At 42.0% G+C, this 27,050-nt stretch overlaps 3 protein-coding genes across 5 annotated transcripts in view; 1 reads left to right on the top strand and 2 right to left on the bottom strand.

Annotated features, from left to right (window-relative positions):
* pnocb (prepronociceptin b) overlaps nucleotides 1-3,748 on the top strand; it is a gene marked incomplete at its 5' end in the record, with an annotated part of 6,067 nt that extends 2,319 nt beyond the window's left edge. The window contains one exon of the mRNA XM_084561040.1: nucleotides 2,976-3,748. Within this exon, the coding sequence (XP_084417166.1) occupies nucleotides 2,976-3,629 (654 nt within the window). The 3' untranslated portion in view covers nucleotides 3,630-3,748. The remainder of the gene's footprint in view (nucleotides 1-2,975) is intronic.
* Nucleotides 3,749-6,297: 2,549 nt separating this feature from the next.
* Nucleotides 6,298-19,780, bottom strand: znf395b (zinc finger protein 395b). Of its 3 annotated transcripts, none has more exons than XM_084560692.1 (10): nucleotides 19,687-19,780; nucleotides 17,435-17,613; nucleotides 16,713-16,864; nucleotides 16,507-16,619; nucleotides 14,589-14,788; nucleotides 13,942-14,042; nucleotides 11,673-11,979; nucleotides 8,452-8,547; nucleotides 8,031-8,137; nucleotides 6,298-7,280 (listed from the first exon to the last, which is right to left on the bottom strand). In XM_084560692.1, exons 2-10 carry the CDS (start codon nucleotides 17,564-17,566, stop codon nucleotides 7,169-7,171), a joined length of 1,320 nt encoding a protein of 439 aa, XP_084416818.1. In that variant the 5' UTR covers nucleotides 17,567-17,613; nucleotides 19,687-19,780; the 3' UTR covers nucleotides 6,298-7,168. The 3 variants fall into 3 exon arrangements, with proteins under 3 accessions (XP_084416818.1, XP_084416820.1, XP_084416819.1); XM_084560694.1 differs by having other exon boundaries at nucleotides 11,673-11,976; XM_084560693.1 differs by lacking the exon at nucleotides 6,298-7,280 and adding an exon at nucleotides 7,337-7,452.
* A 2,137-nt stretch (nucleotides 19,781-21,917) lies between these two features.
* LOC311499044 (uncharacterized protein) lies at nucleotides 21,918-26,601 on the bottom strand. Its single transcript, XM_084559876.1, has 5 exons — nucleotides 26,534-26,601; nucleotides 26,227-26,363; nucleotides 24,586-24,622; nucleotides 23,698-23,755; nucleotides 21,918-23,618 (listed from the first exon to the last, which is right to left on the bottom strand). The coding sequence occupies exons 2-5, from the start codon at nucleotides 26,349-26,351 to the stop codon at nucleotides 23,536-23,538; spliced, it is 303 nt and encodes a 100-aa protein (XP_084416002.1). The 5' UTR covers nucleotides 26,352-26,363; nucleotides 26,534-26,601; the 3' UTR covers nucleotides 21,918-23,535.
* Between the last annotated feature and the right edge of the window lie 449 nt (nucleotides 26,602-27,050).

Genomic DNA, 27,050 nt, shown 5'->3' with positions numbered 1-27,050 from the left:
AAAAGAAATGTGCCTTATCAGAACTTCAAGTGGTGAATAGCTTCAGATTTCCCGTCACTGATGAGAACTGAAGGACTGCGTCTGATCATATTTTGTATCTTGCCCCTCGCTGCACCCAGTGATTGCTCAGGGAGCCAGGTTTTGAACTTCTGTCTCGAGCCTCCTGTTTGCCAATTTCTGATACTTTTCACATGAACAAGCGCATCTCCATATGCAAATGGTTATCATTCATTTCTAGGAGATACAGCTTTTCACTTCAACACTTTTGATTTCTATCAATATTTTTTATATTTATATTTTTTAACCTGATCTGTAACATCATTTGGAATCAAGGAATATCAAGGTGGCCTCCCTTGATTTGTTGTCCACCTTGATATACCCCTAAATGTGAGGACCTATCTGTATTTACACTGACCTCTATCCTGTGAAACATAAACAACACGTTCTAGCCTTTATCCTCACAAGTATATAAATACTGGACTACGTGCATGCACACACACGCATCCCTTCTCACTCATAAACTCCTTTAGATTGCTCCATTGATCTGTCGTTGAGAATCCCCTGGTGCGCTCATTTCATTTACGATGGATAATTAATTTCCGTTGATAGATTCAAAGCGGAACTCCCTCTCCTCCCGTTCCTTTGATGTGAGCAGGTTTTCTGATAACAATGCAATTTATCTCGTTTGAGAGAGATTTGAGGGGTAAATGGGATTTGCTTCTTACCTCTGAACTGAAATTTGACTCAGAGGGCTCTGGAGTTTAAAAAAGGGAGAGAGAGGAGCTCTGTGGATGCATAAATCTCTGTGGCGTGCCAGCCGTAGCCTATTTTCAAATATGTTTACTCTGTCAGAAGTAATAATGTGCAGCGATTTCCTACATTTAAGGCTAAAGACGATAAATTCAGTCTGGACTTGAGAGAGCTGGTGAAAAATTATTATCAGGTAAAACTTATTGTTTCAGACAATGAAAAATATCACTGTCATTGATAAAGAAAGAGCTTTATTTGTACCAAAAAATGCACTTCAAATGTTCTTCTAGTGCCCTTACTTCCATACTGGCAGAGTTGGGGTCCTTCAAGACGTTCAGGCATGACGTCAGCCTGTCAAGTGTGATGATAATAGGACAGGAAAGTCATTAAAATTAGTCAGTGATTCAGCACTGGCAAAGTTCATTCTGTATAAAAGTTCAATTCTGAAACGCCATATGTATCATTTTAAGAGCAAAAAAACATCATTATCAGGAGTTGAAGGGCCGATTGGAAATAAATAGTTATCAGCAATGGACATAATTTACCTGCTGTCCTTCAAACTGGTTTGCAATTTCTTCCAATTTTGTGCTGTCAGTCATTTTGCAGTGGCAGATGTCACAATTGTCAAATGATGGACATCTCATACGGGCACATAACTTTCCATATACGCTGAACACAGCAGGAACAAGGCCCATTAACTTCCACGACACATGAGCCACCCAGGTTAAAAGACTGCTTTCTCAGCCGGGGTCTGGTTGCTCGGCATGTAGTGAAGAAGTGTTATTGCGTGCCATAAATTTATGGCATGTGGAATATTTATGGGTATTTACTTCTAAGTAAAGATCTTTTCTAAACACAATCATTGTGCTTTGTGAGGTAGATCTTTGGCATCTCGCTTTCTTTTTTCCTATTTTCACTGATTGACAGAATATCACACATAATGGATCGAAGTATAATTAAAGCTGCTCTGGCAGATATTTCTATATGAGAGACAGCTTCAGTGAGTCTGTGAAATGTTAAAGATGTTGCTTATAGTGACAAACCAGCATAGGCTGTAATTACTCCGCAGTTCCCCTCCACTGCATGGAGCTGTTTAGCGCTGTAGCCCATAGTTTTGGTGTGCAGCCCACAACTCAACTCTTGGGTTCACTCTCACTGCTCTCCTGTTCGTAAAAATCTGACTTCTGGGAAAAAAATAAAAAAAGCTCTCTAAATCTGTAGTGCATTATACATACCCAGCACCAAACACCACATAGGCTATAGTAAGCAGCTTGCTTGTGAAGCTAGAGGCTAATTCGATCAAGCTAGGCCTGGCTTGTTTTTTTTTTTTGTTTGTTTTTTGTTTTTTATGGGCTAAAACCAAAATGGAGGTAAAAGGAGAGAGAATATTATTTGACACCATTCCTTCCGAAAACTAATTTTGCTCTGTGTCTACTGGACTCTAACTTTTTGTGCTAACATGTTATATGTTGCTAACATGTTAGCCATATCAACTATAAGTCATTGTTTTTCAAACTTGGGCTTTAGGTTCAATTTGTTGTTACATTCTGAGTTCTGAGAATATATATTTGGTCATCAAACATACACGCAGCTATACCTTAACCAAGACAACAACAATGTAAGGTTAATATTGAGGCTACCAACTGTAACAGCAGTGTATACTAGATGAAACCTAAGAAAATCTAGAAGTCAGTATGTGCAATTAATGTACAATTAACTGATCACATAGTATACTTCCGGGCTGCTATGGTTTGCTAGCCACTGTGCTAATTTAGAACTTGAATAAACAGCCAGTGAGATATCGGTGGGGATATCTTAGCCTGACACACTTTCAGTCGATGAATAGGCTACCTCAAACATGAGAGCCTGTTTTCAGCTCTCTTTGAAAGGCTCTTTTAGTGGTTCTGCTCATGATTCATGCCTCTCTCTAAGGAATGAAAAGGGATGTATTCAAGGAGAGTCATTTCAAGCCCAAATGAGTGCTTGTTGTTGCTATTGCCACCATGGCTGTCATGTATTTCCTTCAGTCTTGGATTAAATTCTTATAATCATTTGCCAGTGTCTTTTTTTGTGTGTTGCCATAATAAGATACTAAGGTAACTCCCTCACTCTTTAGTTCTTAGACCTGGTTGCCGGTTTAATCTGTTTACCTCTGTCACTGCTGGAAAATGCTACAGCTACTTTTTCTGCGCATTATCTTAACCCCCTTTCTGTTCCCTCTGCAGGTGTGTTTGCTGGAGTGTGAGGGCCACGTCTCCTCTTCACTCACATGGGAAGTGTGTAAACGTGCTGTAAAGCTGTCACACCACCCCACACTTCCTGAGGGAGGCGCTCTGTTCAAGAGAACAGGAGAGGAGCTGGACCTGACCTCTCTTGACCTGAACTCAGACAGTGAACTGCTGCAGAATGCGGCTGCAGAGCGTTTCCAGGGGGAGGATCAGGCTGAGACACCCTTTGAGCAGCGCAGTGTCCAGTATGACTCATCAATGCTGGAGTCCTCTGAGGAGGGGGAGGGTCTGCAGGGTCTGGATCTCAGTGTGGTGGATGAAGAGAGGAAGCTGAGGGAAGACAGGAATGTGGAGAGTGACAGCCAGCTGGAAGGGGAAGAGGATGACAGCTCACAGGGTATCACCTTATCCAAACGCTTTGGTGGCTTTCAGAGGGGGCGCCACGGATACAGGAAGCTGATTGGCTCACCCATGAGGCCCCTGCAGAAGCGCTACGGCGGCTTCATAGGCGTCCGGAAATCTGCCCGCAAATGGAACAGTCAGAAACGGGTGAACCAGCTGCTCAGGCAGTACCTGGGCATGAGGAGCAGCCGCAGCGGCAGGTTCAACAACGTCCCCGTGACTCGGGTTTGGAGGCAAAACAAACTGTAATGTGTGTTTCAGTTGCTTTCACAGAATCCTGCCCCAGTTACCTCAACCTACCAATCATTTTTTTTTTCCCAGCTGCTCACTCCAGTTTGAACTGTGATGTCTCCATTGTCATCTGAAGAATGGACTCTGCCAACTCGCTGCACATCTCTTTGTGTCTCTAAGTAACAAAGAATGTTTTGACCGTGATGTCCTTCTTATTAAGCATATTTACATGCCATTTTGTGAAATAAAAGAATTAGAGAAGTGCAATTGAATATATTTTTGTGTGTTGGTATAATAAAGGGGCCAAATGAGATTGGAAATCTGGTTTACTGCAAGGTTTTTTAGACCTTAGGGTGTGACATTTAAAATCATGTTGAATGCACTTTCATGCATGTGTGGATGGGACTTATGTCATAGCTTCAGCAGTTTTTTGCACTCTGTAGGTTGGAATGGAATGGACATGTATGTGTACCTACAACATAGGCTTTTTAAAATGGCATTTGTGGATTTGGAACTGAGCAAATCGCATGGAGCTAACTATTTGCCTTCAACTGCACTATAACTGCTAAGCTTCCCACATGTCAGAGCAGAAACGAGCCGCGGAATCAAATTGGAAGTAAACCAGCACTGCGTTTTCAAGATGGTTCAATCAGATGCAAATATGGTCAGACAGCGGGATTGCTGATGCACAAACTGTTAATTACTGGTGTAACAATCCAATTTTCTGCTTAGGAAACTTAATTAATTCAACACAATGGAGGTAAAATTAGTTTTCCGAACTTTTTAAACTCAACCAAACTCTGCATCATTCCTTAAAAAAAAATAAAAAAAAGCCCTGCTCCCATTGCATCATTATTACTGAAAAAAATGTCTTAGTCCTTTCTATTGTATTCCGGTTTTGGCCATTAAGTGGAAGTTTTTAGTGCAAACCTCACCAATAATGAGTTTGTCTTTAGGAAACAAAGAGCAGGTTGGCACCCTCCCATCGGCTGCTCTCAGTGGAACAACACTGTCCTCTAGTGTTTGAGGAACACACATGTTCCTCTTGGATACTGCCTTGGGATCAGTTTTATACATGCCCCATGTAATATTTTATTTTCTGACATTTTCCCCGCAAATTAACACACAGTAAAATAACAAATCAGACACATTCGTAAAAATAAAAATTTATATAACAATAAAAAAACCAATAGGTTTTTTTCTAGTGTTCTCACAGTATTAGTAGTTTCCGTGTGACAGCTCATAATTCCGTATCAAGTGTTGAAGAATAAAAGGTGTTGTATGCTGTGTATTTTGACTGTAAAGCCCTGTGAGGCAAATTTGTGCTTTGTGATATTAGACAATACAAATAAAATTGACACAAAAACACTTTCCAACCATCTAAGGAAGTGTATGAAAATGACTGATGTGGGAAGGGCAGGTTAAAGTCACCCATTACCCCTTTCTTTCATCTCAAAATACTCCTGAACTTGTGAAATAATGAACCAAGTACAATTCAATTCACTAACAATTACCAGGAGAAGAAACACATTATTTTCTTTATTAATAAAAAAAATGTGTCAACTCTCTGTATAAATACAGAAGTCAGAGAGTATTTATCGTGCAATCTGTTTCCAATTGAGCGGTGGTAATTTAGTTTAGTCTAATCAAAAATTACAACACAGTAAGGAGTTGCAGAGCCATGAAGGCTGAGAGCTGCCAAGACACAAATAACCCAGGGACACAGGAGTAGAACTATTTTTCATGTTTCTATAAAATATAAATAGAATAAAATTTGCAATTATCACAAATGCACACATCAGACTTGGAATTATAAATGAATAACAATACTAATTACTATAAACTAAAAGTTCGTTCATGTAACTGAATGAGCTCTTCGGCTGCTGATAGACTTTATAATATTTATGCATTGCTCTCAGTTTCCAAATGTCAAATAAGCATTAAATCTTTTTTAATAGTAAGACACGATGACCCAATTCTCACCTCCGTTCCCCTGCAACAGTTTTCCCAAAGTCCCTAACTACTCTTCATTTGTGAAAATGAGGGAGCTATAATTTAAGGTGTTGCTATGGCAGAACTCAGGAGTGAAAAGAAACGAATTCCCAGTCTGTTCTCCAACTTTACCCTGCCTGGGGCTTTTTTCCAGAGCTGTTCATGGCAGTTTAGTCCAACTGCACTAAAGTGCAAGAAGCTGAAAACTGCCAGGGTCATTGGGTGTGTACTGCAGCGTATCGCGGGAGGGAGGCCTAATGGCATCAGTCCTAGAATCCACCGTCTTAATGTACTATTTAAGAGCAGAGGGATGCGGTGAAGTGAGCATGCGGTCGTTATCGTTATACAGTAAAAGATGTTTCTGCTTGGGTGAAAAAAAGAAGTATGTCAATTTATTTTGTCCTCACGCATCTGTTGTTTTGCGTCTTAACGGTGTTTGATTAAAAGATGTAACAGTTCACGAGCATGTGGGTGATGGCAGTGTGTGTCGGTGTGCACATGCATGCGTTGTGTGTTTCTCCGTGGATACAGTGGTGTGCGTTTCTTTCAGGCCACATTTTTAACATTTACACCATTGTTCTTCATTCAAAATGTGTGTAGAGAAAACTACAATAAAATAGTTTGCTATTTCTCTGGTGGACTGTCATGCAGAAGAAAAACAAAACCAAAAAAAAAAAAAAAAAAACGTTTCAAATTCTCAGTGATTTTTAATGTGTTTGACAATATATTTCCTCTTTCTTTTTTATTGCTATTACAAACTCATTCCCCTTACGCCAGCCCCGCCGCCATGACTCCACAGCTTCACGGAAAAAACCATTAACACTGGTTGTGTGCCAACACATGGGCAGGAAGGAACTCCATCTAAAGGAAGGAACTTGGTTGAGTCAAACCAAATGTAGCTTATTCGTGTGAGTTTATATTCCATAAAAGTGCAGAAGAACATGAATATTAAAAAAACATCGAAAACAAAAAAAAAAAACTGCCTGCCCAAAAAATGGGCGCGACGAGACGATAAAAAAACAGGTATAAAATACTTGTACATAACTCAAAGCACACAATATAATGTACATCATAACCACTGTGTAACCACTGGAAGAGAAGATTGGAATAAAGAAAACAGCCAAGTAGCGGTCTAATACAGCGGAGCTACAGGGGCAGTAATATGACCTTTGGATAAAGTAGGAGAGTACTGGAGGCTTAGCACATCACATGGTAAAAGTCAGTCAACAGCTAGCACCATCGCAGACTTCAGTTTTCAGGATCAAGATACAAAGATACAGAAAAGTCAGTTTGCATTCCTCGAGGAAAGAAACAAACAGAACAGGTTGAAAGTAAAAAAAAAACAAAAACAAAAAAAAACATGTAAAAGAACTTTTTCTCGATGGCTCCGGAGCCTTGATTTATATTCTCTTGTTGATAAAAGTCTCTGTTACCACTCATCCGTCAGTCCACGTCTTGCGTCTCTCTCTCTCTCTCTCTCTCTCGCTCTCGCTCTCTCTCTCTCTCGCTCTCTCTCTCTCTCGCTCTCTCTCTCTCTCTCTCTCTCCATCGTTGAGCAGCTGTTTCTAGTCGGGGAACCGCTGGCAGGCCTTTTTCCAGCGGCAGGCGGTGCACCACTGATCCTTTCGCTCCACCCCGTACACCTTGCGGCACTTCTTGGCCTCCCCGCGACCCTTCCTGCAAAAGGACACACACACACGGCGAGGATGTGAGGAGTGAGGTGAGACGAGCCTGACGTGATCACCTTTTATAAGGATGAGGCCGAAGGAAAACCGATATCAGACGAAGAGATGACTGAATCAATTTGATCTTTCCTGGGCAAGCCACGGTAATGTGAATTTTAAGGCACCTGCAAAGTGGGTAATAAAAAGACAGCAGAGATACTGGGAAATCAGTAAAGCTTTATTTGATGAGATTAAGATCTGAATATTTCCCGGGAAGGGCAGCTTAGCCCCTGGATCACTCATACAGATAACATTTACTGCAAAAACACATCTAGACTGATCAGGCGTAACATTATGACCACCTTTTTAATATCGTATAGGTCTCCCTTGTGCCTGCAAAACAGTTGTGCCTCTTTAGAGAATGGACATGGGCCTTCTGAGGGTGTCCTATGGTGTCTGGCAACAGAATGTTGTTAGTGGGGGCCTTTGGGTCCTATGGGTTGAGGGGAGGGGCCTCTGTGGATCATCCCACAGATACTTGATCAGTTTGGGATCTAGTGAATTTGGAGGCCAGGTCAACACCTTGTGCTGTTCTTCATGTTTTTTTAGTTGTTTCTAAACTGTTTTTGTGTGTGTGTCTGTGTCAGGCTGTATCCTGCTGGGGATGACTGCTGCCATCAAGGAGTGTCATTGTTATGGGGTGGGGGTGCATGGTCTGGTCTAGGCGGGTGGCTTTAATAGAAAGTAAGCAGGAGTGCCTCACCTGAAGGAGCAGTGAGTGCGAGAGGGTGACGCGCTCATTGGCTGCAGCCGGTTCTGCTGGAGCCACTGTTCCCCGACACTGACAGACCGGCAGCGAGGTTTCACCATCTGAGGAGACAAGCACAGCTCATAACCAACATTCTCCAGTGTAAGAGACAGGTAGTGTGGTCATTGGATCTAAGCGACTGAGATTAAGACTGCACAATGTTTAGAGGCCAGCGTACGCCATAAAGCTTCAGAGACACAGTATCACATTTCTATCCTTCTCTATGACAGGCAGCATTTCATTGCTTTTCATTTGATATTCAACACTGTTCGTACAGCACGTTGCACAAACCCCTTCTTTTCTACTGTAACTCAGCCCTAATCTAGCCATTACTGGATGTGCAGCCACGCATATAAAGCCGAGAGAGTAGACCCACCGGTGTGTTACTGTGGCCGGAGGCGGAAGTTGAGGTGGTCCAACCCTGGCTCGCCGGGCTTCTGGAGGCCACAGAAACTTGGACAGGGCTACAGGCCTGGAGGAAGCAAGAGAGAGGATGCATTACTTCATAATTTGCGGGACTTTGAACTGGCTAACAGCCTCTTTCATGTGAAAGGTAAAACTAGATTATCAGGTTTGTTTGGAGACTTGAGGAAAGCAGAGACAAGCTGTAGAAAACACTGACACAGATAGTCAGTATAGGCCGTCACTCTCCATTTAGACGAGTTCTAACCTCAAAAAACTCCAGAAAGAATTGTCTCTTTAGCAACAGGCTAAGCTTATTTGAAACAGTAAGGAAGCGTTTTAGGGTTTTTCAGTATCTTTCAATGAACAGAAAGACGCTAAAACGCTCCATACCACCATATAAACAAGAAAATTACTCAAAAGAGCTCAAACATTTCACTTGCTGTTGGCAAAATAGATGACATTCAATGAGCTAAATGTCCTGTTGATTATTTGTGGTATTTCTGCTTGTACTGATTGCTTACTTTATTTTATATATTTTAGTGCTTTTCTAATCCATTTAACATTTACATTTAATTACATTTACTTTAAGTTTCACTGAAATAGTTTCTAATTTGGATATGAACGCACTAAAAATGTCCTGATCGAATAGTACAGCAAGCTAAAGGGCGCAAAAAAAAAAAAAAAAAAAATATCTGCATGAACCAAGTTGAGCTTCTTTAATAAACAAAAGAAGACATTTGGTATTTATGATTAGGACTGAAGTTGATTAAAAGATTTTTCAAAAAAAGAAGACATTTTTTGTAATATATGCTATTATTATGGCATTTTTACAAGGGAACTTAATGGTCCCTTAATGGTGATAACATAACTATTGTAAAACAGGGTATGATGAGACGATGAGAAGAGCTTGGGTTATTTTTATATAAAAGAGGAAATAAATTACAACTAAATCAGCAAACAATCAAAAACACATTGGCATTGATATCAGCTATCAGCCAAATTGTAAAAGCCATTGGCTCAGGATTTCACAAGAGCCTTCCTACAAGACACAGCAATAGACCGAATTATGTTCCTAGACATGATTTTGTCCTCTTCTCATAAGATAACCTGCAAAATTATTACAAAATCAATCTACGACTAAAAAAAATCCCACATATTTAATGATATTCCTTTCCTCCAAAACCCTATTATGTCTCCAAACGAAGCATTTGTTACTGCTTTCCTAACATCTCACCCCACAGCGTAGACAGAAGGAGTAATATGATGACAGCAGTAGCACTGAGACCAGAAGTAATGATGCCCGTGTTAGTTTAACAAATCACGCCGCCAGCAGCCATGACACACAAACACACAGACACTGCACCACCAGCGGCACTGACCCACTGTTCAACCCGCTCACTCCAATATCTGAGGACATCCAAGTCACATGGGGTACAAAACTGAACAAACACTCCTGACGCGCTCTTCACATCAAAAATGCAAAAATAAAAATGGCACGGCTATTTTCAAGTTTACTTAAGATATTTTTTGGAAAGTTTGTGAGTTGAATGAGTCCAAAAGGGGCATGGGTGTGTGTACAACACGCCCTAACCGCTGGGAAACAACACTGGAAGAATTCATGTTTTTCTGCCTTTTGCAGCCTGGTGAAAGTCTAGTCTCCTCGGGAGAGCGAGCAAGCCGACAGCTCACTCTCTCACTGTCACAAAGCATCCATTTACAGGCCCGGCGGTACGGGGTAGATGCAGGTCACCAGTGAAATGTGCTGCTTTGTGATGCATAAACAAAGTTGTAGCTCATTGGCTCGTTGGGGGGGCATCTGCATGGGGGAGCCGGGTGAGGAGGACCTCTGAAACAACACCGCAACCATGTAACATGAGACTCCTGAGCAGAAATCGGAGTTGACGCCCCAAGAGAGCTAGTTCAACGAAAACAGAACTCTGGATAGTTTCAGTTCTGTTTTCATGTGCCGCCTGATTTTGTGGAAAATATGATCGAATTTGGGCTCTTGGCAATGAGAAACATTGGTGCCTGGAAGGTGAATTCCCGCACTCACACACTAAAATCTACGCCTGACATTTAATAATTTACGCTAACAAGGGCCACGCTGTCTCCTTTCATTGCCTTCAAACTATTTCATTCCCCAAAACACTGGATTTTTCGGGAGAACTCGAATTCTGGGAAGCGCAAAAGCAATTATTGTAATGAAAAATACTAAAACAGGAATTTTGTGCAAAAACCTCCTATGACGAACTGAATTCCCTGGTCTTTTCAGAAAAAAATAATCCACTCAGTCATGAACAGCCTGCAAACAGTATTTAGATAATAACAAAATATAAAAAAATAACCAAATTGGGAAAGTATTATAGGCGGGTGAACGTCATTCCAGGTTTTACAGCTGGTTGGGCACAGCCACCCACAGCACATTAATGAATCATCTGATCAGGCATGTGAAACACAGTGCTACTGGTGAGGCGTGTTCCAGCCGATACAGAGAAAAAAAGACCACTGGACGCAATTAGATAGTCCTACAACCAATCAGAGACATTTTGTCGCTGTCAAATTCAGACCTCAGATGATGTTTCACTTCTGTCCATCACCACATGAAGCCAGCCTGGATGATTTGATTGGCCCGGCAGAGCATCATCAGTTCCCAATGGAGAGACTCCAGGCCAACTTTCCACCACAAAAAAAATTGTGGGCGGGCCTCCAGGCTAATATTTTGTAATTTTGTGTATACAACACACGTAATGATTAACAAAAACAAACAAATAGCATTAACAGATTTCTCAAATTCTATCAATTAAGGAAAAGATGTGGTTAATGCAACCGTTAGCTTAGCTTGTTAGCTTAGCTTAGCCTGGCTGTGTTGAAAGGTAATAAAACCCACCTCCCAACTCTAAATCATACACACACACGTTGTGTACATTTTTATGTAAAAGCTGTGATTAGTGACTCTACGGGGGTCTGGTTGCTAGCCAACCTCATGCTGATGACAAAACAAAGCCTAGCCTATCACTGGGTTAAAAGCATAATGTGTAAAAATACTTCTTAATGTAGTGCTGTAGTGAGTTTCTTGATGCTGAGACATTTTGATGTATTTTGGTATTTTATTTGCTGACCTTTTGGAGAAAGTCTGTAGAGTAATATTGTTATTTCTCTCTTCTGGACTGAGAGCAGCACTGCTCCACCTACCTGATAGAGATGCTCCGAGTGGATCTGCCAGAAGCTGCTGGGGGCCGACTGGCTGAGCGGACTGGGCCTGATCGGGCCTGGCCCGGAGCTGGAGTTGGACCTGGGCCTGTGGGCCGGGGGGATCTGTAGCTCAGAGCCTGGAGGAGAACCACAGGAGGCCCAGCTGAGATGAGTGGACGAGGCCTGGCCCAGAGCCTGCTGGGCAGGAGCAGGAGCAGGAGCTGGAGCAGAGCTGGTGTCAACGGTCTCACAGGAGATCTTGGTGTAGTAGAAGTCCTCCTCTCTCTGAGACTGATCTGATCCACTGCTGCGAGAGTGGCGGGGACAGAGCAGCAGACACAGAGGAAAGGAGTGACGGGTGTGTTTTGGAGTGTTACTGAAAGCAGCACTCTGATATAAATGTCATGTCTCCTAACCAAGTCAGAGCTCTTCCACAACCTAAAATTTTTATTCCCTCTTGTTTTTTTAATGTTGTTTTTCAGCTTGGAAATGTTCTAAAGGGCTAAACTGGTTTTCACTCAGACTACAGTGAAAACTACAGTGGCATAGCAGCGTACATGCAATCCTAAAAAAAAACTACAATACGGTTAGCAGAACCTCAGAACTTAAAAGTGTGGTCAAATTCATAATCCTGAACATTAAGCAAACACAATAGCTCCATATTTAATCTCATTTTTAATTCATTTATTGCGGTAAAATCTGCTACAATGTGATTAGACATTTAACATTTGACAACAGTGTCTTATGTTGAATGAAAAGAAGGGTTTTGTGGAGAACAAGTCTGGAATAAAGGGACTGTATGAAAGTTATACAGATCTGAGCGCTGGTTAGTCTAGGCAGTGTTGGGAACGTTACTTTAAAAAAGTAATTAGTTATAGTTACTCACTACTTGTTCCAAAAAGTAACTGAGTTAGTAACTGAATTACTCTATAATAAAAGTAACTCATTACCAGGGAAAGTAACTATTTGCGTTACTGTTAAAAAAAAAAGTTGCTATATGTCAAAGAATTTGGATTTTTTTGAGCAGTTTTCACAAGTCAGTTGAAATGAGTAGAACAGACAGGTGTTTGTACATAACTTTTGATATTTATATATATATTTTATAATTATATTTATATTAAATTTATTTTTATAATATTTATATTTCGGTAGGGTTTAGACGGCGAGCTATCGTCTGTGGTGGAGGTATCGGTGTTTTTGGCCACTAGCTTTGTAGATGCGTGTGTCGTTGTGAGATGCTTCATTAAATTAGAGTTGCTTACAGCGGATGTCGAGAAAGTCTTTGCTCCTGGACATAATGTACACATTACATGCACGTTCCTCCCTTTGACCACAATGAATTTTTTTATTTATTGAAGTAGTGCTTATATCTCCACCTTGAAAATGCCAACTTTTCATCGGATTGCTCCTGACTCGCCGTCTCTGCTGCTTCATCGAATCTCTGTTGAGCTGTTGTGTGTGTGTGTGGCGCGTGTGCTGTCATGTGTGTAAAACCACTGGCTCTGATTGGCTACCATGAAACATGACTCTGCCTTAGCCAATCATAATCGCTTACCTCGTTATTAACCCACCTCCTCACTAGCGGTGAGCCAGGGGTGCGTTCGGATTACACAGTTTATTCAATCGATGTATAGTAACGCACCGCATTTAACGTCCAGTAACGTTAACGGCGTTGTAACGACGAGAAAAGTAATTAGTTAGATTACCCCGTTACTGAAAAAATGACGGCGTTACCTAACGCCGTTACTTTAAACGGCGTTATTCCAAACACTGAGTCTAGGGGACTTTAGTCTAATGTGTCTGGAAGGGAGCGGGGTGTGTGTGTCTTTATTCACGCCCCAGTTTTACATTACATCTAAGCTCAGCCATCCCTTGCAAGCTTAAGCGCTTAGAAGAAAGAGCTGATTGAAAAATATCTCTAAAAAGTCACCTTTGTGTGAGCTATTGTCAGCTGAAAGCAATGAATATGTAATCTATTCATAATAAGAAGATATAAATCTTTGAATAGGGGTATGCCATCTTGTTATATACTATACTTTTTTTAAAACTTATTTTTTGTGATAAAAGAAACTATTAATTACAGTAGAAAGGAACATTTATAAGTGAAACCTAAATGAAACTTCATGAACTCTCCCCACGGCAATTATTTTTAAAATCCCTAATTCATCAAAAAAATCCTGTTTAAGCATGTTAACATCAGTATTACCCAGCCCCGGTAAGAAAGAAACAGATTAATGTTCATGTAAATGAAAACGTGATGCCAGCTCACCCCAGATGCAGCACGCGGATGTGTCTTTTTATTCCGACTGAAGACGTGAGCACTTTGCTGCAACTGGGCCACAGACACTTGTAAACACCTCTGAAGGAGCTCTGTGAGGGAGAACAAACACAGCCGAGGTCAAGTACAGGACAGAGGCAAACACACACAGCGCAGAGTGTCCGTCTCTGATAACATGCTTCCACTGCTCATTATTAGGGGCTTCTGAGGCAGCAGTTCCCACCATATGGTGCGACAAATTCATCAGTTAAAACTACAGTGTGGAGCTCTCCAAAGAGGAGACGCTACACCAGTGGTAATCCATGTTTGTCCTCGCCGTTGATGGCTTTCTGGTTTAGACCGTAATCCTTACTCTGAACGCAGAATTTCTTTGTTATCTCAAGAACCAGAAACTTTTAGGTGAATTCATAGAACATAGAACTCCTGCCCAGTGTAGCCTTCTCCTGTTGCATTAAGAGTCAACATTGTACCTCCATGTCTGTCACTACAGACGCCAGATTTAAAACTCCCAGACACAGATGAGCTAAATCAGCCTTACGTGAACTGGTTGGACTTGAACGTAACAGTCAATAATTTATATTTAATATCCCTGCACTACGGCTTTAAATCTTTTAAGGGGGCCCGTGCTGGTTATGTACCTTTGGCTTTTTGGCAGTAAGCTCCTCTCCCTGCTCCAGCTCCATGTGGAGGCCTTCGTCGGGGCTGCTGTCCATCTCCGTGACGGACGGCGAGGGGGCGGGGCTCCCGTTGCCGTGGTCCCAGCTCCAGTAGCCGCTGCTGCCGCTGTCGGAGAGCTCGCCTCCGCCGCATTCCATGTCGGCTGATGAGGATGAACCAGCTGGAGGAAGACAGAGTATGATTCACATGAGATAAAGAGAGCATGAAAATAGCTATTGTGCATTTGGGACTGTTCTCCACCCACCCCACAGAGAACAGCTGGTGTCCTAGGCTGGTGCCAAGGTTGTGATGGTTGTGTGGTTAGATCATGTAAGCATCTCTTGACTCCCTGTTTTCTGATATTTTGATTATCACTTTAGCAAATACAATCTAAAATAGCAAGTAATCTATTATTATTTCACCCAAACAAGTTTGCTGTGTAGAGGTTAGAAATTAAAGCTCTTTAGGCAAGCCAGGTTTTTCTTGAATACACGGGAATGGTGCAATGAATGAAGCCAAGATTGATCACTGCACAAAAAACTTGTAGAGACATAGAAGATAGTAAAACAGTTCATGTGAATGAACTGATTACAGTTGCAACTACATCTGGCAATTTCATTATATATCTTCCAAGAATCTTTTAGTGCCAACTTCAGAAGCAATAAAAAGGCAGTTTTTGGTTATGAATGTATTCGGTCTAGTATGATTAATCTTCATAGTAACTCTAAATGTTTACCCTGGGAGCCAGATCAACTTTTCTGCCCCTAAATTATTTGCAATGGAAAGTTGGTTTGGAGTCTTTCTGTTGGGAACTGATTACGCTCCTGCAAAGATCTTGCCGAGACAATCAAACCATTTGGGGTTAGGGACAGAAGAGTAGTCATGGTCATACACGTCACCTGGGCACCGTGGAGCTGAACTGGTTTACAACAAGATGGCTCTGATTGGTTGTAGAACAATCCAATTGGTGACATTTGTTTTCACTATATCAGTAGAAACACACCCCATAATGAAATCCATATGGTGAGATATCAGACTCACTCTGATGAGATATTGCTTTACTGAGTGGGTCTGGTGGCTTTGGATCTATTTTCTTCGTGTGCTATTGTCATACCATATCATTTAAATATCTCAATACTGCAAATGCAAAAAGTGAGAAAAACCAAGTTATAAACTGTCAGAATAGCAGAGAAATAACCGTCTACTGCAGATAATAATACTGTTCTAACTCAGCAGACAACTGTCTCCATTGTGATTTATCGTAATAGGCTGGAAGGGGAAATATTTGCTTTAGTCCCACTGTTGGTTTTACTCATGCAGTAGACTTACAAAAACTCACTCCTACGTTTAGACTCCTGTTCTGTTCAGTTAGCCATTTATTTTGCTATATTACAAATCTGTCCATACATATTGCCTCACTAATGTAACTCATAAGACTGAATCTAAAATTCGGAAGACCAGCAGAAAACTGAGCAAAAACAGGCTACGTCCTTCTACTGAGTGATAGCAGAAGCCAAAATCATTTACTGGTGATTTTCAGTTGCAAGCCATTAATGAAACCAAATGTGTTGCCATGCTATGAAGTTGTTCGGATCACTGATGCTTATCTGGACCAAAATCCACGTGCACAGTTAAAACCACTTAATGATAATTCATTAGCTTTTATAATTCCTGGTTTTGTGGCTGTATTCTCAAATAAAAAACATAGTAATGGACCATTAGGGTTTTTTTTTTTTTTTAACACCCCAGCAACACAATATTAGTTTTTTTGAAGGGCGTACAGAGCATTAGTAAGTGCTTTTCTCCAATTAAACAAACAGCAGTCATAATTTCTAAGCATCCCTCTCCTTCATAAACGATGCAGCATTTGTAACTGTGCGCTGCTGATGTGAGTCAGACCTGGTCCAGGATCGGTTTGTGGAGGACTCTGGACCACGGGGCTACAGGACAGACTGGTCAGAACCATGGCTGCCATGATCTCGTCCATCTCCACTGACTCCGGGCTGCGAAAGCTGGGGGCAACAGAAAGAAACACCCTTAATATCCGCTGGGATCAAGTTCACACCTCACGGCCTCCTTCACTAGTACTCTGAAGTATTCCTCACCTGTATGGAGCCTCTCCAGTAGCTGACATGTTGCTGAGGTGCACAGCGGGTGCCATGTTTTGCAGTGGAGCGGCAGGGCTCCTGCAGCCTGGTGTTTTGGTCTTGTGGTGGCCACTCTCTACGAATACTTTTTCGGCATGGATGCAACTCGCCTTTAGAGAAAGAGAGGGATTTAGAAAATGAGCTCCTAGTTAAAGTGTGAATAAGTTGTCATGTCAACATTTGCCATCCTCTTAGTAAATTAGTGGAAGCTGACACGGACACACATACCCTGTTTAGACCTTATGTGGGTTAAGCTGTTTACGTGAGTCTTTGATACCCTGAAAGTGAGCCCTGCTGTTGCCGTGAATAAAGCAGTTAAGAGAATATTTCCTGTCCATCTGTGGCGTCCTGCCTGCAGACAGCAAAATCTGCCAGGAAAACGGCGAGAAGGAAGCGGCTGCCAGCCTCCGACTAGGCAGTACATTACCTCTAACGCAGGGGAAAGAAATAATGATCCCAATAGTGGCAGTTAATCATTTTTTTCTCAGTAAGGGGGTTTGTACTTTAGCAGGGGTTGTGGCCTTAGCGTAATGCTGTTCTTGTCATCAGAGAAGTTAAAACTAACATTTTGCATGCCAGTGACTTGGACAGGGACGTTTTAAAATGCACGAACCAGTAAGTGAAGTCTTGGATACGAGACAAAACCATGAGTATGAGTTTGGCCCTTCTCGTCTACTCACCAGAATCTGCTGCACGTTCTGCCCGTTGCTTTTGTGCATACTTGCGTGGACGCAGGCCTGCCGTCCCAACGGGCAGGCTTCCGTCCCGCTTGGCCCTGTTCCAGCTCTGTTCTCAGGTCCCATAGCTGCCATGGTGCTACTGCACACAGTGGGGGGACTCAGCACAGTGCCACACTTCCCTGCAGACAAGCCAACGGAGACAACATGAGATTTGAGCCAACGAAGATATTTGATTGCATTTTACATCTCCCTACAGTAACACAGCATTCCTAAAGCTCCCAGTTAATATTTGCACTTCTGCGTAGTTAATATCACCTCACTGCATAAAATTGCTTCTGCACAGCATATTTCCTAAAAGCACTAAACGATGAAAGTTAATGTTTATTTCCAGCAAGAGAGAATATGCTCTCCCCGAATCATGTCATCAGGAAATAAATATTTTGCATTCTCTGGCGAACAAATATGTTGATCTGAACAGACGACAGCTTTGCCGACAAATAATTGTTGGCAAACACTCGTGCACTCATTCCATCTTGCATCTCCGTGCCTGACAGTGCAGAGCAACAGACACCACGGGGGATTCGATAATTCTTGCAGGAATCTGAAGGGAACACAGACTTGAGTGGATTTAGATAGGGGCTGAACCAAAAACCTTGCCGCAGTTTTGTTGTCTACTCTGATGAAGCATGTGACTGATAACGGCTTCCACAGACGTAATCTGACGTCTGGGTACACTCACTGTGGCCTGTAGCCCAAAGAGGTAAAATGGGGGCAATGCTGCATTCAGTAGACGTAGGAATAAGCATGACAGAAGCAGAGTGGGTGCGGTGTTGACAATCCATGATTCACTGTATTTCTCTAATATCAAGGCATTTTTATGCTTCCATACGCAATGACAGAAGTTTTCTGAAAAGTCACATCCCACAGATTATTAAAACAAAGAAAAACAAAACTAAATGTATGGCAGATCAGAAGTCATTTGTTAATTAACCGATTGACATCAAATTATTGCTATTCTAATAATATATTAATCAGGTTCCGATGTTCTTTTTACTGTTTTAGATTCTCAGATTGATATCTTTAGGAATAAAATTTTGTAAAAACTGAAAAATAATATTTAATTAAAATCAAAATGAATTAAAAGACGCATTCAAGTCTAAAATGTATTAGCAAAAATAATTGTATTATTAATTTAGCTGTTATCTATATTTGTGTTCATTATTGTAGTAAAGCAGTGGGTCAGCACAACAATATGCAATAATAAATAAATCAATATTTAAACACATCTGTGCTTTAACCGTGGGATTTCTACAGTTTTATATAGTATGTTGCTGCTTCAAGACGTCAACACCCCTAAAACGTCCGGTTCAGGAATTCGTCAGTCCTACTAATGTCCATAGTGTAGATGCACAAGTTGTTTACTCCTTGAAAACCTCACCCCCAAGCGTTTCGACGAGAAAGCACAACTCTCCCATTCTTTCCTGAGCACCTCAACGCAGCACAAAGCCCGACTTTGCCCACCTTTCCGCCAATCAGCGCCGAGTTTCAGTAGTAAACAAGTGCCAGGGTGTGGGCGGGGCCCCGCCGCTGATTGGCCGCGTTCCGATTTTTACGCACACACCCCCTTTCTGACAACGTGTTCGGACACGAGTTTCGCCGGGAGGGACTGAGCTGGAGGAGGGAATCCAGCTGAAAATAACGGGGGTTTTTTTGACACAAAGTAACGCAAAAGCACCTAATAAGAGTCTAATAACACACCAGATACACCACGGAGCGACGGATAAAGGAAGGAGCTGTAGCATTTGTAAACAGTGTGGTTCAAATGAGCAACAACAACAAAAGTGCGACAAATAACGTCATTTTGACACAAATGCAGAAGAGATCCACGCAAAGAAGCTCATATTTTACATGCATACTAAGAGTATTAACAGCAAGGCTGCTCCGTTTTAATGCACACGATGAAATAAAGCTATTAGCGTCTCAAATGAATATAACCCCTATTTGTAGTTTTTTTTTCTGGTTTTAGGAAAACAACCGCCAACAAGTCACTGTTTATCATCCCTCAACGACATAACCGATCTCCACCCGGCAACACAGACTGAGCTCAGAGAAACATCCCCTCCCTCCCCCCAGCTCACCAAAAGAAAACAGTGTTTTCGCTGTGTTTTTCCCCTCCAACGCAAACGCCTCTCGTAATGGCGGAGACTACGATATATGGGCTTTTTAAAAAAAATATATTATTATTTACTTACTTCGTGGGCGCAAACCTCGGTCCTATCCGTCCCGGTCCGAGCTGCAGCGGCGGGTCGTCGCTGCCCTGGCTGTCACGCCGCTCGCCGGCTTCAGTCTGCTGCTGGAGGAAAAAAAAAAAAAGGGGGGTTGGTCTGTCGGATACGTGCCTACGTGTGTCTGCTCGGCGGACCAATGCCGGGGGTGACAGCTGGGCAGAGCGCAGAGATATCAGCCTGCAGCGCGCCGTGCACAAAAGGATGATCTAGGTGAGGGGTGACCAGAGCAGCAGCAGCAGCAGCAGAGCAGCATCCACTCTCTGTGTGTATATCTGTCTCTCTGGAAGTCTGAAATTCATCCTGACCTTAAACAAACACAACATTGCTTTTTTTTTTTGTCATGATGTGCATTGCATTTAATGTAGTTTGCCACAGCATTTCCTTTCACTGTGTAAATATGCACCAGTGCAAACCCAACAGAGGTATAATGCAAACACTGATATAATATTAAAGCACAGCCTGCAATTAGGTCCCTCAGACATTCACTATTGTAGGTCTTCACAGGAACATTATTCAGCTCTAATGTGTATGGATGTTTTCTGTGTATTTACCAGCCTCGACTGCTATCAGTTCAATTTACAAACAGACGCTGGATTTTTAATTAGATTAAAAACAGATATCAGCGATGGGATTAGTTCGAGCAGCAATGACTGTTTATTCAAATAAAAACAGGCCCAGAACCAATAAAACTGCTGACACCATTGCATGCAGTATATCAACCCCCACCATCACATGATAAATTGCCTGCATAGAGATCAAACAGGACTTGCATGTGTGTTTCCAGTGTGCATGTGAGCTGCAGAGCCCGTGCCTTATGTGTGTGTGTGTGTGTGTGTGTGTGTTTTTGAGAGACCGGATTAGTGTCGGCTGTCTGCACCCTCTCCACCAGACATCCAGTCAGCAGGGATTTTAGGGTCTGAGCACCGACACAGTCAGAGAGAGTATAACCCAATCCTAGGCCCAATCTGATTCCTACGCCAGACAGAATTCCTCCCCTCCTTGCTCCCTTCATTAACGACACTGTGAAACCTTGACAGGCTGCTGGCAATTGCGTAGAGTGGACGGACTGAGACATGGCAGGACTTATCAAGTAAACAGTTATAGAAGCTAGATTACAGTAGATTTTAACAAGACGTTAATATGCGATTACACAATGAACGACTTTAAAGGTTGTGGTCAGTTAAGGTGCTTGCAGTGTCTGGAGACTGGTTGTATCCCAATTTCAGGTTCATTACCAAATTCTCTAATAAGGCATATAATATTAAACAAGGCCAATAGTCTGCTGCCATGCTAGGAGATTAAAATACTAACTGTCAGATGTCTGTTGCATGCTAACATTTGCTAACTAGTGCTAAAAACACAACATTGAACTGAGGAAGATGGGAATGCAAGATTTAGAATGTACCCTGGTTAAAAATTTGAATGATAATCTACCGCTGGAGGACGCAGTAGCAGGACTGAGGCACAGATCTGAGATAGTTAGAAAAGGTTTTATTTGAGAATGTGGAGAATTTAGGCTGAGGAGGCAGCAGACAGGTGGCAGAGTTTGGCTGTCATGTGGGTGGTTAGCTTGAGCTGTGGTCGGCCATAGTGTGAAGTGTGACGTGGTAGTCCAGGTGGATGGACAGGAGAAGATAGAATCAAGCACCACACCCAGAAAGACACACAAACATGCGCAAAACAATATGGGAGCTGCAGCAGGACACACAAGGGAATGGGAACAAACGGTAGAAACCATAGGAATGAGGAAGAACTACTAAACCCCCGAAACCCCTGCAGGAAGAATCTGGGTATCAACGCAGACAGTTAATGAAGAGAATGCTGTTGGATAGGTTAACGGGTTTTATTCCTAAATAGAAATGTACTATTGTAATTTGTTATTTTTCTGTAAAACAAAATATCCATCCATAATTAAGCAGCAATAAAAGTTAAAGGCCGGAACTAATTTATTAGTTTTAACGTACGCGCACCAAGTTACCAAAGTAAGAGACAATAGCACTTCCTGCTAAACTGTGCCCTCTTCACCCCAATGAGAATCCAACACAAATACCTGTTGTGAAATAACCAAAACTGTCCAAGCTCAAGCAGAAGATTTTGTGTTTATATGGGTCCATAGTGCTTGCGGTTTAAATGGAAGAGATTAGGCTTTCTCCGCCTTCAACCTGGAGTGACAAGAAAAGCATTATCACTGAGCATCGTCTCTCTTGGGTGTGTTTTATTTGAAGCGCGGGGGATTCACACAGCAACGGGTGGCATGACAACAGGCATTACAAGAACGACAGCTCCACCCAGCACTGAGGTTTTTTTTTTTTGACCTTTGGTTCACTTTGAATTCTGTGAAGTCCCAGGTACCACTCCCATGCTGCAACATTTAACCAGTTTACAACAAGCGTAATACTAGTCTTTATTTGCATTGTGTGGTCAGAGCAGGGACTGTTCAGATGGCCACTAAAACAGAAAAAGATGAACAATAAAGAGAAAATGAAAACAGAAACTCAATCCCTCCACTGAAAAGAAAAGGTTAGGAAAAACCCTTAGGAACACAGAGTCAACACACATTGTACATATCCGAGAGTCACTTCCTCTATTATCTGTGTTTATACATGTTGACATCTCTTTACAGCATGCAGTTGAAAACTTTACATTAAATCAAAGGTTTGACATTTTGGCAAAGCTTTCTCCTATGATTTTTCCAAAGAATTAGATGTTGATACCAATGTCATAAAGTTTGTTAATTAGGAAATTACAATCAACAGGTGGCTAGCTTAGCTTTTATCTTAGCTTAGCATAATGTCTGGAAACAGAGGCAGATGGTTAGCCCAGCTATCCACAAAGGTAAAAACCCACGTACCAGCACCTCAGACATTTCCAAATTATATTCAAAGGCTACAAGCAAAAGGTGGCGATTTTACAAAGGATTATGCGTCAGCCTGGTGCAAAAACTCCAAGAAGTCACTGACCAGTTCGACAAACAGTCACATGGATGTAAATCCACATCAGGGATCAAGCAAATGAGATATGAATTGTTCATTAGTGAGATTTTATTTCATTTAGTTTTTGTCATCCAGACTTGGTCTTGTATTGAAATAAGCCAACCAACTCCTAGCTTTATGGGTCCATTTGAGGTAAGAATCCATCTACTCCTCCAGTTCTCAACAAGAAAGCATTTCCTAAAGTGTCACATCAATGAACAAACTGAATTTGTTCAATAAAAACTAAACACGTCACTGGTACAGCCCTTAAGCTGTTTAGAGCTTCATGAATAATGATCAGTGGATATTTGGTCATCTCTCTACACATTACAGTGGGAGTTAGTCATTTCCAGATGGGGTGTTAAGTGGTATGCTTCCTAGACAGAGCCCCCAGTTACAAGTTACAACAGTTACAAATCAACATTAATAAGCGCCACGGCTGAAACAACCCTGACAATTGTGCATATGGTCAGAGTACTTACGATGTGGGTAACGACAGAAAAGAAGAGCAGATGTGTTTAAATGAAAAGTTTGTATCAGACAAATTCAGAATCCAAAAGTCTACTAAAAGGTTCTTCCCTTAAAACTGGATCCAGACTAGTGAAGGCCTGTCGTGATGAAGGTGTGGATGGTGGCTTGAGTTGGAAGAGGTCAGGGCCAACTTTCCCTCCTACCCTTCCTCTCCTTCTCCGTCCATCTGTCCATTTGGGACAATGACAAGTCTGGAAAACTGGGGTTCTGTGCAATGGGAAGTTGATGATGATGTGTCCTCCTTATTTCTCTCCTTTTAATTTCCTCTGTTTTCTGTGGTTTATTTGCTATGTGGTTGTGCAGTTAGTGTTCAGGACTGCAGCTGGCTCTCCAGTGCGTTTGGCGGCATTTGTTTGTGGTCTCTCCATGCTGAGTAGCCCAGGGTACTTTGATCTGGAAATTTAGATGAGAAAATGTGAAGGAAACGCCAAAGTTAGATCCAATTTGTATTTTCCATTTACAGACAACTCACCAGTGTTTCCTCCTGATTTTGTACCAGTGGTCCCATTGGACTGCCCTGCTCCATCAGTCTGGAGAAAGACAAAAAGAGTTAGGTAGGGTAGGAACATGTCAGGGAAAGTGGACTGTCCTTGACTTGGATAAATGTGAGGTCCTGTCCTCTTCTTACAGTCAGTTGTTCATGATACTATACAAACTGTACTCTAAATCTGAACATTTTTGCCACAGCCTCCAAATCAACAATCTGAGTTAAAGTATCTCTTCTGGAGACTGTGTTAATGTGGCCAGTGCAGTTCTGTTATCTGCTTCTGATTTTATCTTTACAAGAACATTTTATCTTTTCACTTCAGATTAGATTAGAATGATTTCACCCATGTCTTTGAAAGATCTGTCTTTATCTACAGGATGTCCGATATGCTGCAATGTGGATTTTCTCAGCCATTGAAGTAACTGTTTCAAAAAAGGTTCCATTTCAATTTCAACAATACAAAAATCCTGATTTGTCCCTGAGACTAAAACCCTCAGAGCGGGTGTTAAGGTGATGACGGCAAGAGAAAGTCCCTTTTAACAAGAAGAAACCATGAGCAGAAAGGTTAAAAATTATATTCAGTATTCTACTCTTGTGAAGTTTTGGTCAAAAGTGAGAGCATAATGACGATTATTTTCAGAATACGATTAATATCACTAGACATTTTCAGTGATGGCATAATCCATTTTCATTTTCATGGTTTGGATCCGATGACATCAAATGATAAATGATTGCTAATCAACTGTGATATATGCTTGGTCTTGTTGTATCTCATTATTCACTGGCCTTTATTGACGGGCGGACAGCGAGAGGGAGGGAAAAGACTTGAAAAAACAGAGAGAGGAAGGCAAAAAACAAAGAGGCTCTTCTTACCGTCGTCCCGCTCACATCATAGGCGTTGGTGCTGCCCCTGTCGATGACAAGAACGCAAACAAGGGGTCATCAATAGTTATTATGGCATGTCATATCTATGTGTACTCTGTGTGTATGAGGACAAAGGTGCATTCAGTCTTACACACATACTGTATGTCACTTGACTTAGGGCTCAAGCGCTTTAAAGCTGTTCATCTGTCGCCTGTTTGGCCTCTGGCTCCGTCCCTGCTTTTACTACTCTTATCAACTATGACGAATAATCCTAGCTTATGCACACATACACATTTATGCTCTCCTTCGTAAATCCGTCATTGTAACTTTAATGGCCTTCATCCTGCTCTCAGCACTTTCTTGTCCTGCTCCACTGGTCCATTCAATAATCAAATGCTATGTAAAGTATGTTCCTATTTATAATTAAATTTAGTTGCTGTCGATTAGACCTGACTGGCTCACCTGAGCCCAGGGCCAATATCTCATTCATCTGTGGAAGACCTCTGGAAAGCCTGGTCAACTATAAGACATTTCAGGCTCGACATCTTTACATAACTTATTTCGACTGAGACTTGATTTTGGACTTTCTGAGACTCTTGATTTGCTGTGTTGTATTTACTCAGCTGATACCTGACTTGGATTGGCTTTGACTTTCTTAAGAGTATGTGACGAGACTTGCAATGTCTCTGAAGGACTTGAGACAATTCAGTGTCAATTGGGACTTGGGTTTAACAAACTCAAAAGCAGTTATGGTCCAAAAAGCAAACAGCAGACTGAGTGGATCCCCAGATTTGCCCTATCACTGTGTCCGAGATGCAACCTCACACAACCTCTTCCCTTTGTATTAACCCAATCTATACACAATGGCACTAGTCTTCTGAGTTATGATTCCTATCAGTCACTGTGGTCTTGTCCTGGTTTCATTCCTTTGAGAGAAAAACAAGCCCTGGAATGTACAGACGCAGGCGGCAGTAGATAAGACTGTTGTTTCAGTCCACAGTAACTCTGTGTCACTGTCACCTGTCCTGGTATGTTTGGCATGACAACCACAGTAAGGGGTGTGCAACATGTGCACACGCTGAATTTGTATTAAGCACCCTCATGGGCATACATACTCACACACATACAAAAGTGCACATACATGTATATGCGTACATGTGCACACACGCACACAAAGATGCCTTTGGCTATGGAAGCTTAATCATCCAAGCCCAACCCATTTTGCTACTTCAGCCTTAAAATGATTCGACTGCACCTGTCTGCTTCCTACTCTTCAAACAGGCAACGCCCTCCATCAAAAACCACTTGTCAGGTTTAACAAGTCTCTGTCCGGAGCTTTTGGAAGGTAATGAATAGCGATTAAAGTCTTCTGGGGATACAAGTATTATACAGCCAACATTCCGTGAGTCACCCCAAACATGATGTGACTTGTTTAAGACTTGGGTGGCAGTGTTGGTTTTTACTACTAATACATTAGGACACTGTTCCTGATTCCTTGGATTCATGTTGAACAGCAGACGTTTAGTAGTGCAGTTAAAGTAAGATTTAACTTTAAGCTGATCTTTCAGAGTATAGTCGAGGAAATCGGACATGACTTAATACAGATACACACAGAATGGGTGTCCCATTTCATCGTCACATTTCCCTCACCTGTTACATCTGGCACAAAGGGCGAGGAGTGTGATGCTGAGGACGAGGAAGACGACGAGGGAGATGATGCCCACCTCTGGGGAAGAAACCCAATCCACTACGCTAACCATCCCTACTGGAGCCATTGTCCTAGTGCTCTGTAGAGAGAAGCAAGAAAGTGTTCTCACGCTGTAAATTTTTTTTACATTTCCTGATGATGCCTTGTAAACACACAAAAGGCCAACACTTCTTGGATGACCAAATGCTTTAAATTTGATACAATCATACAAAAAATACACTTTTTAAATAAGTACAGGGCGTAACTTACGTTGTATCCTGCTTGGCTCTGCTGTAGCTCTGTCACCAACTGCTGTCTCTCATTCAACAGGCTGGGCTTTAAGTGGCTCACAGCATTCAGGCAGGTTAGGGAGGGACTCTGTTCACTGGCATCCCATCTGTTATGAAGGAGGTGCTGACACAAGCCCATAAACAGCCCATTGTGCTGTGTATCATCTCTATATCACAGCTGCACCTGAGCAACCCAGCACCTGACATGCCTGCGACTTCCAGGAATGTTGGAATACACGCTTTTGGCTGGAAAAACTAGGGCAGTGGCCTTGAAAGTCGATCAAGGGAAAACCAAAATATGAGTGCAAGAATCTTTTTAAACTGACTTAAAATAGGCATTTTGGGGACACCTGTGAGGTGACCCAGCCGGTGATGGTATTTCATGTGTGCACTATTGCTGTGCACCAGGGAGCAGCTAGTTGAATACACACACATGCACCCTCATTCATACAATATACTTACCCCTAGCAGGAGTTTACATAACTGCGGAGAGTTGG

The sequence above is a fragment of the Chelon labrosus genome (genome assembly GCF_963514085.1).
Source record: "Chelon labrosus genome assembly, chromosome: 14".
Taxonomy (NCBI): domain Eukaryota; kingdom Metazoa; phylum Chordata; class Actinopteri; order Mugiliformes; family Mugilidae; genus Chelon; species Chelon labrosus.
The sequence above is the reverse complement of the archived record's forward strand: the minus strand, read 5'-3'. Positions and strand labels throughout refer to the sequence as shown.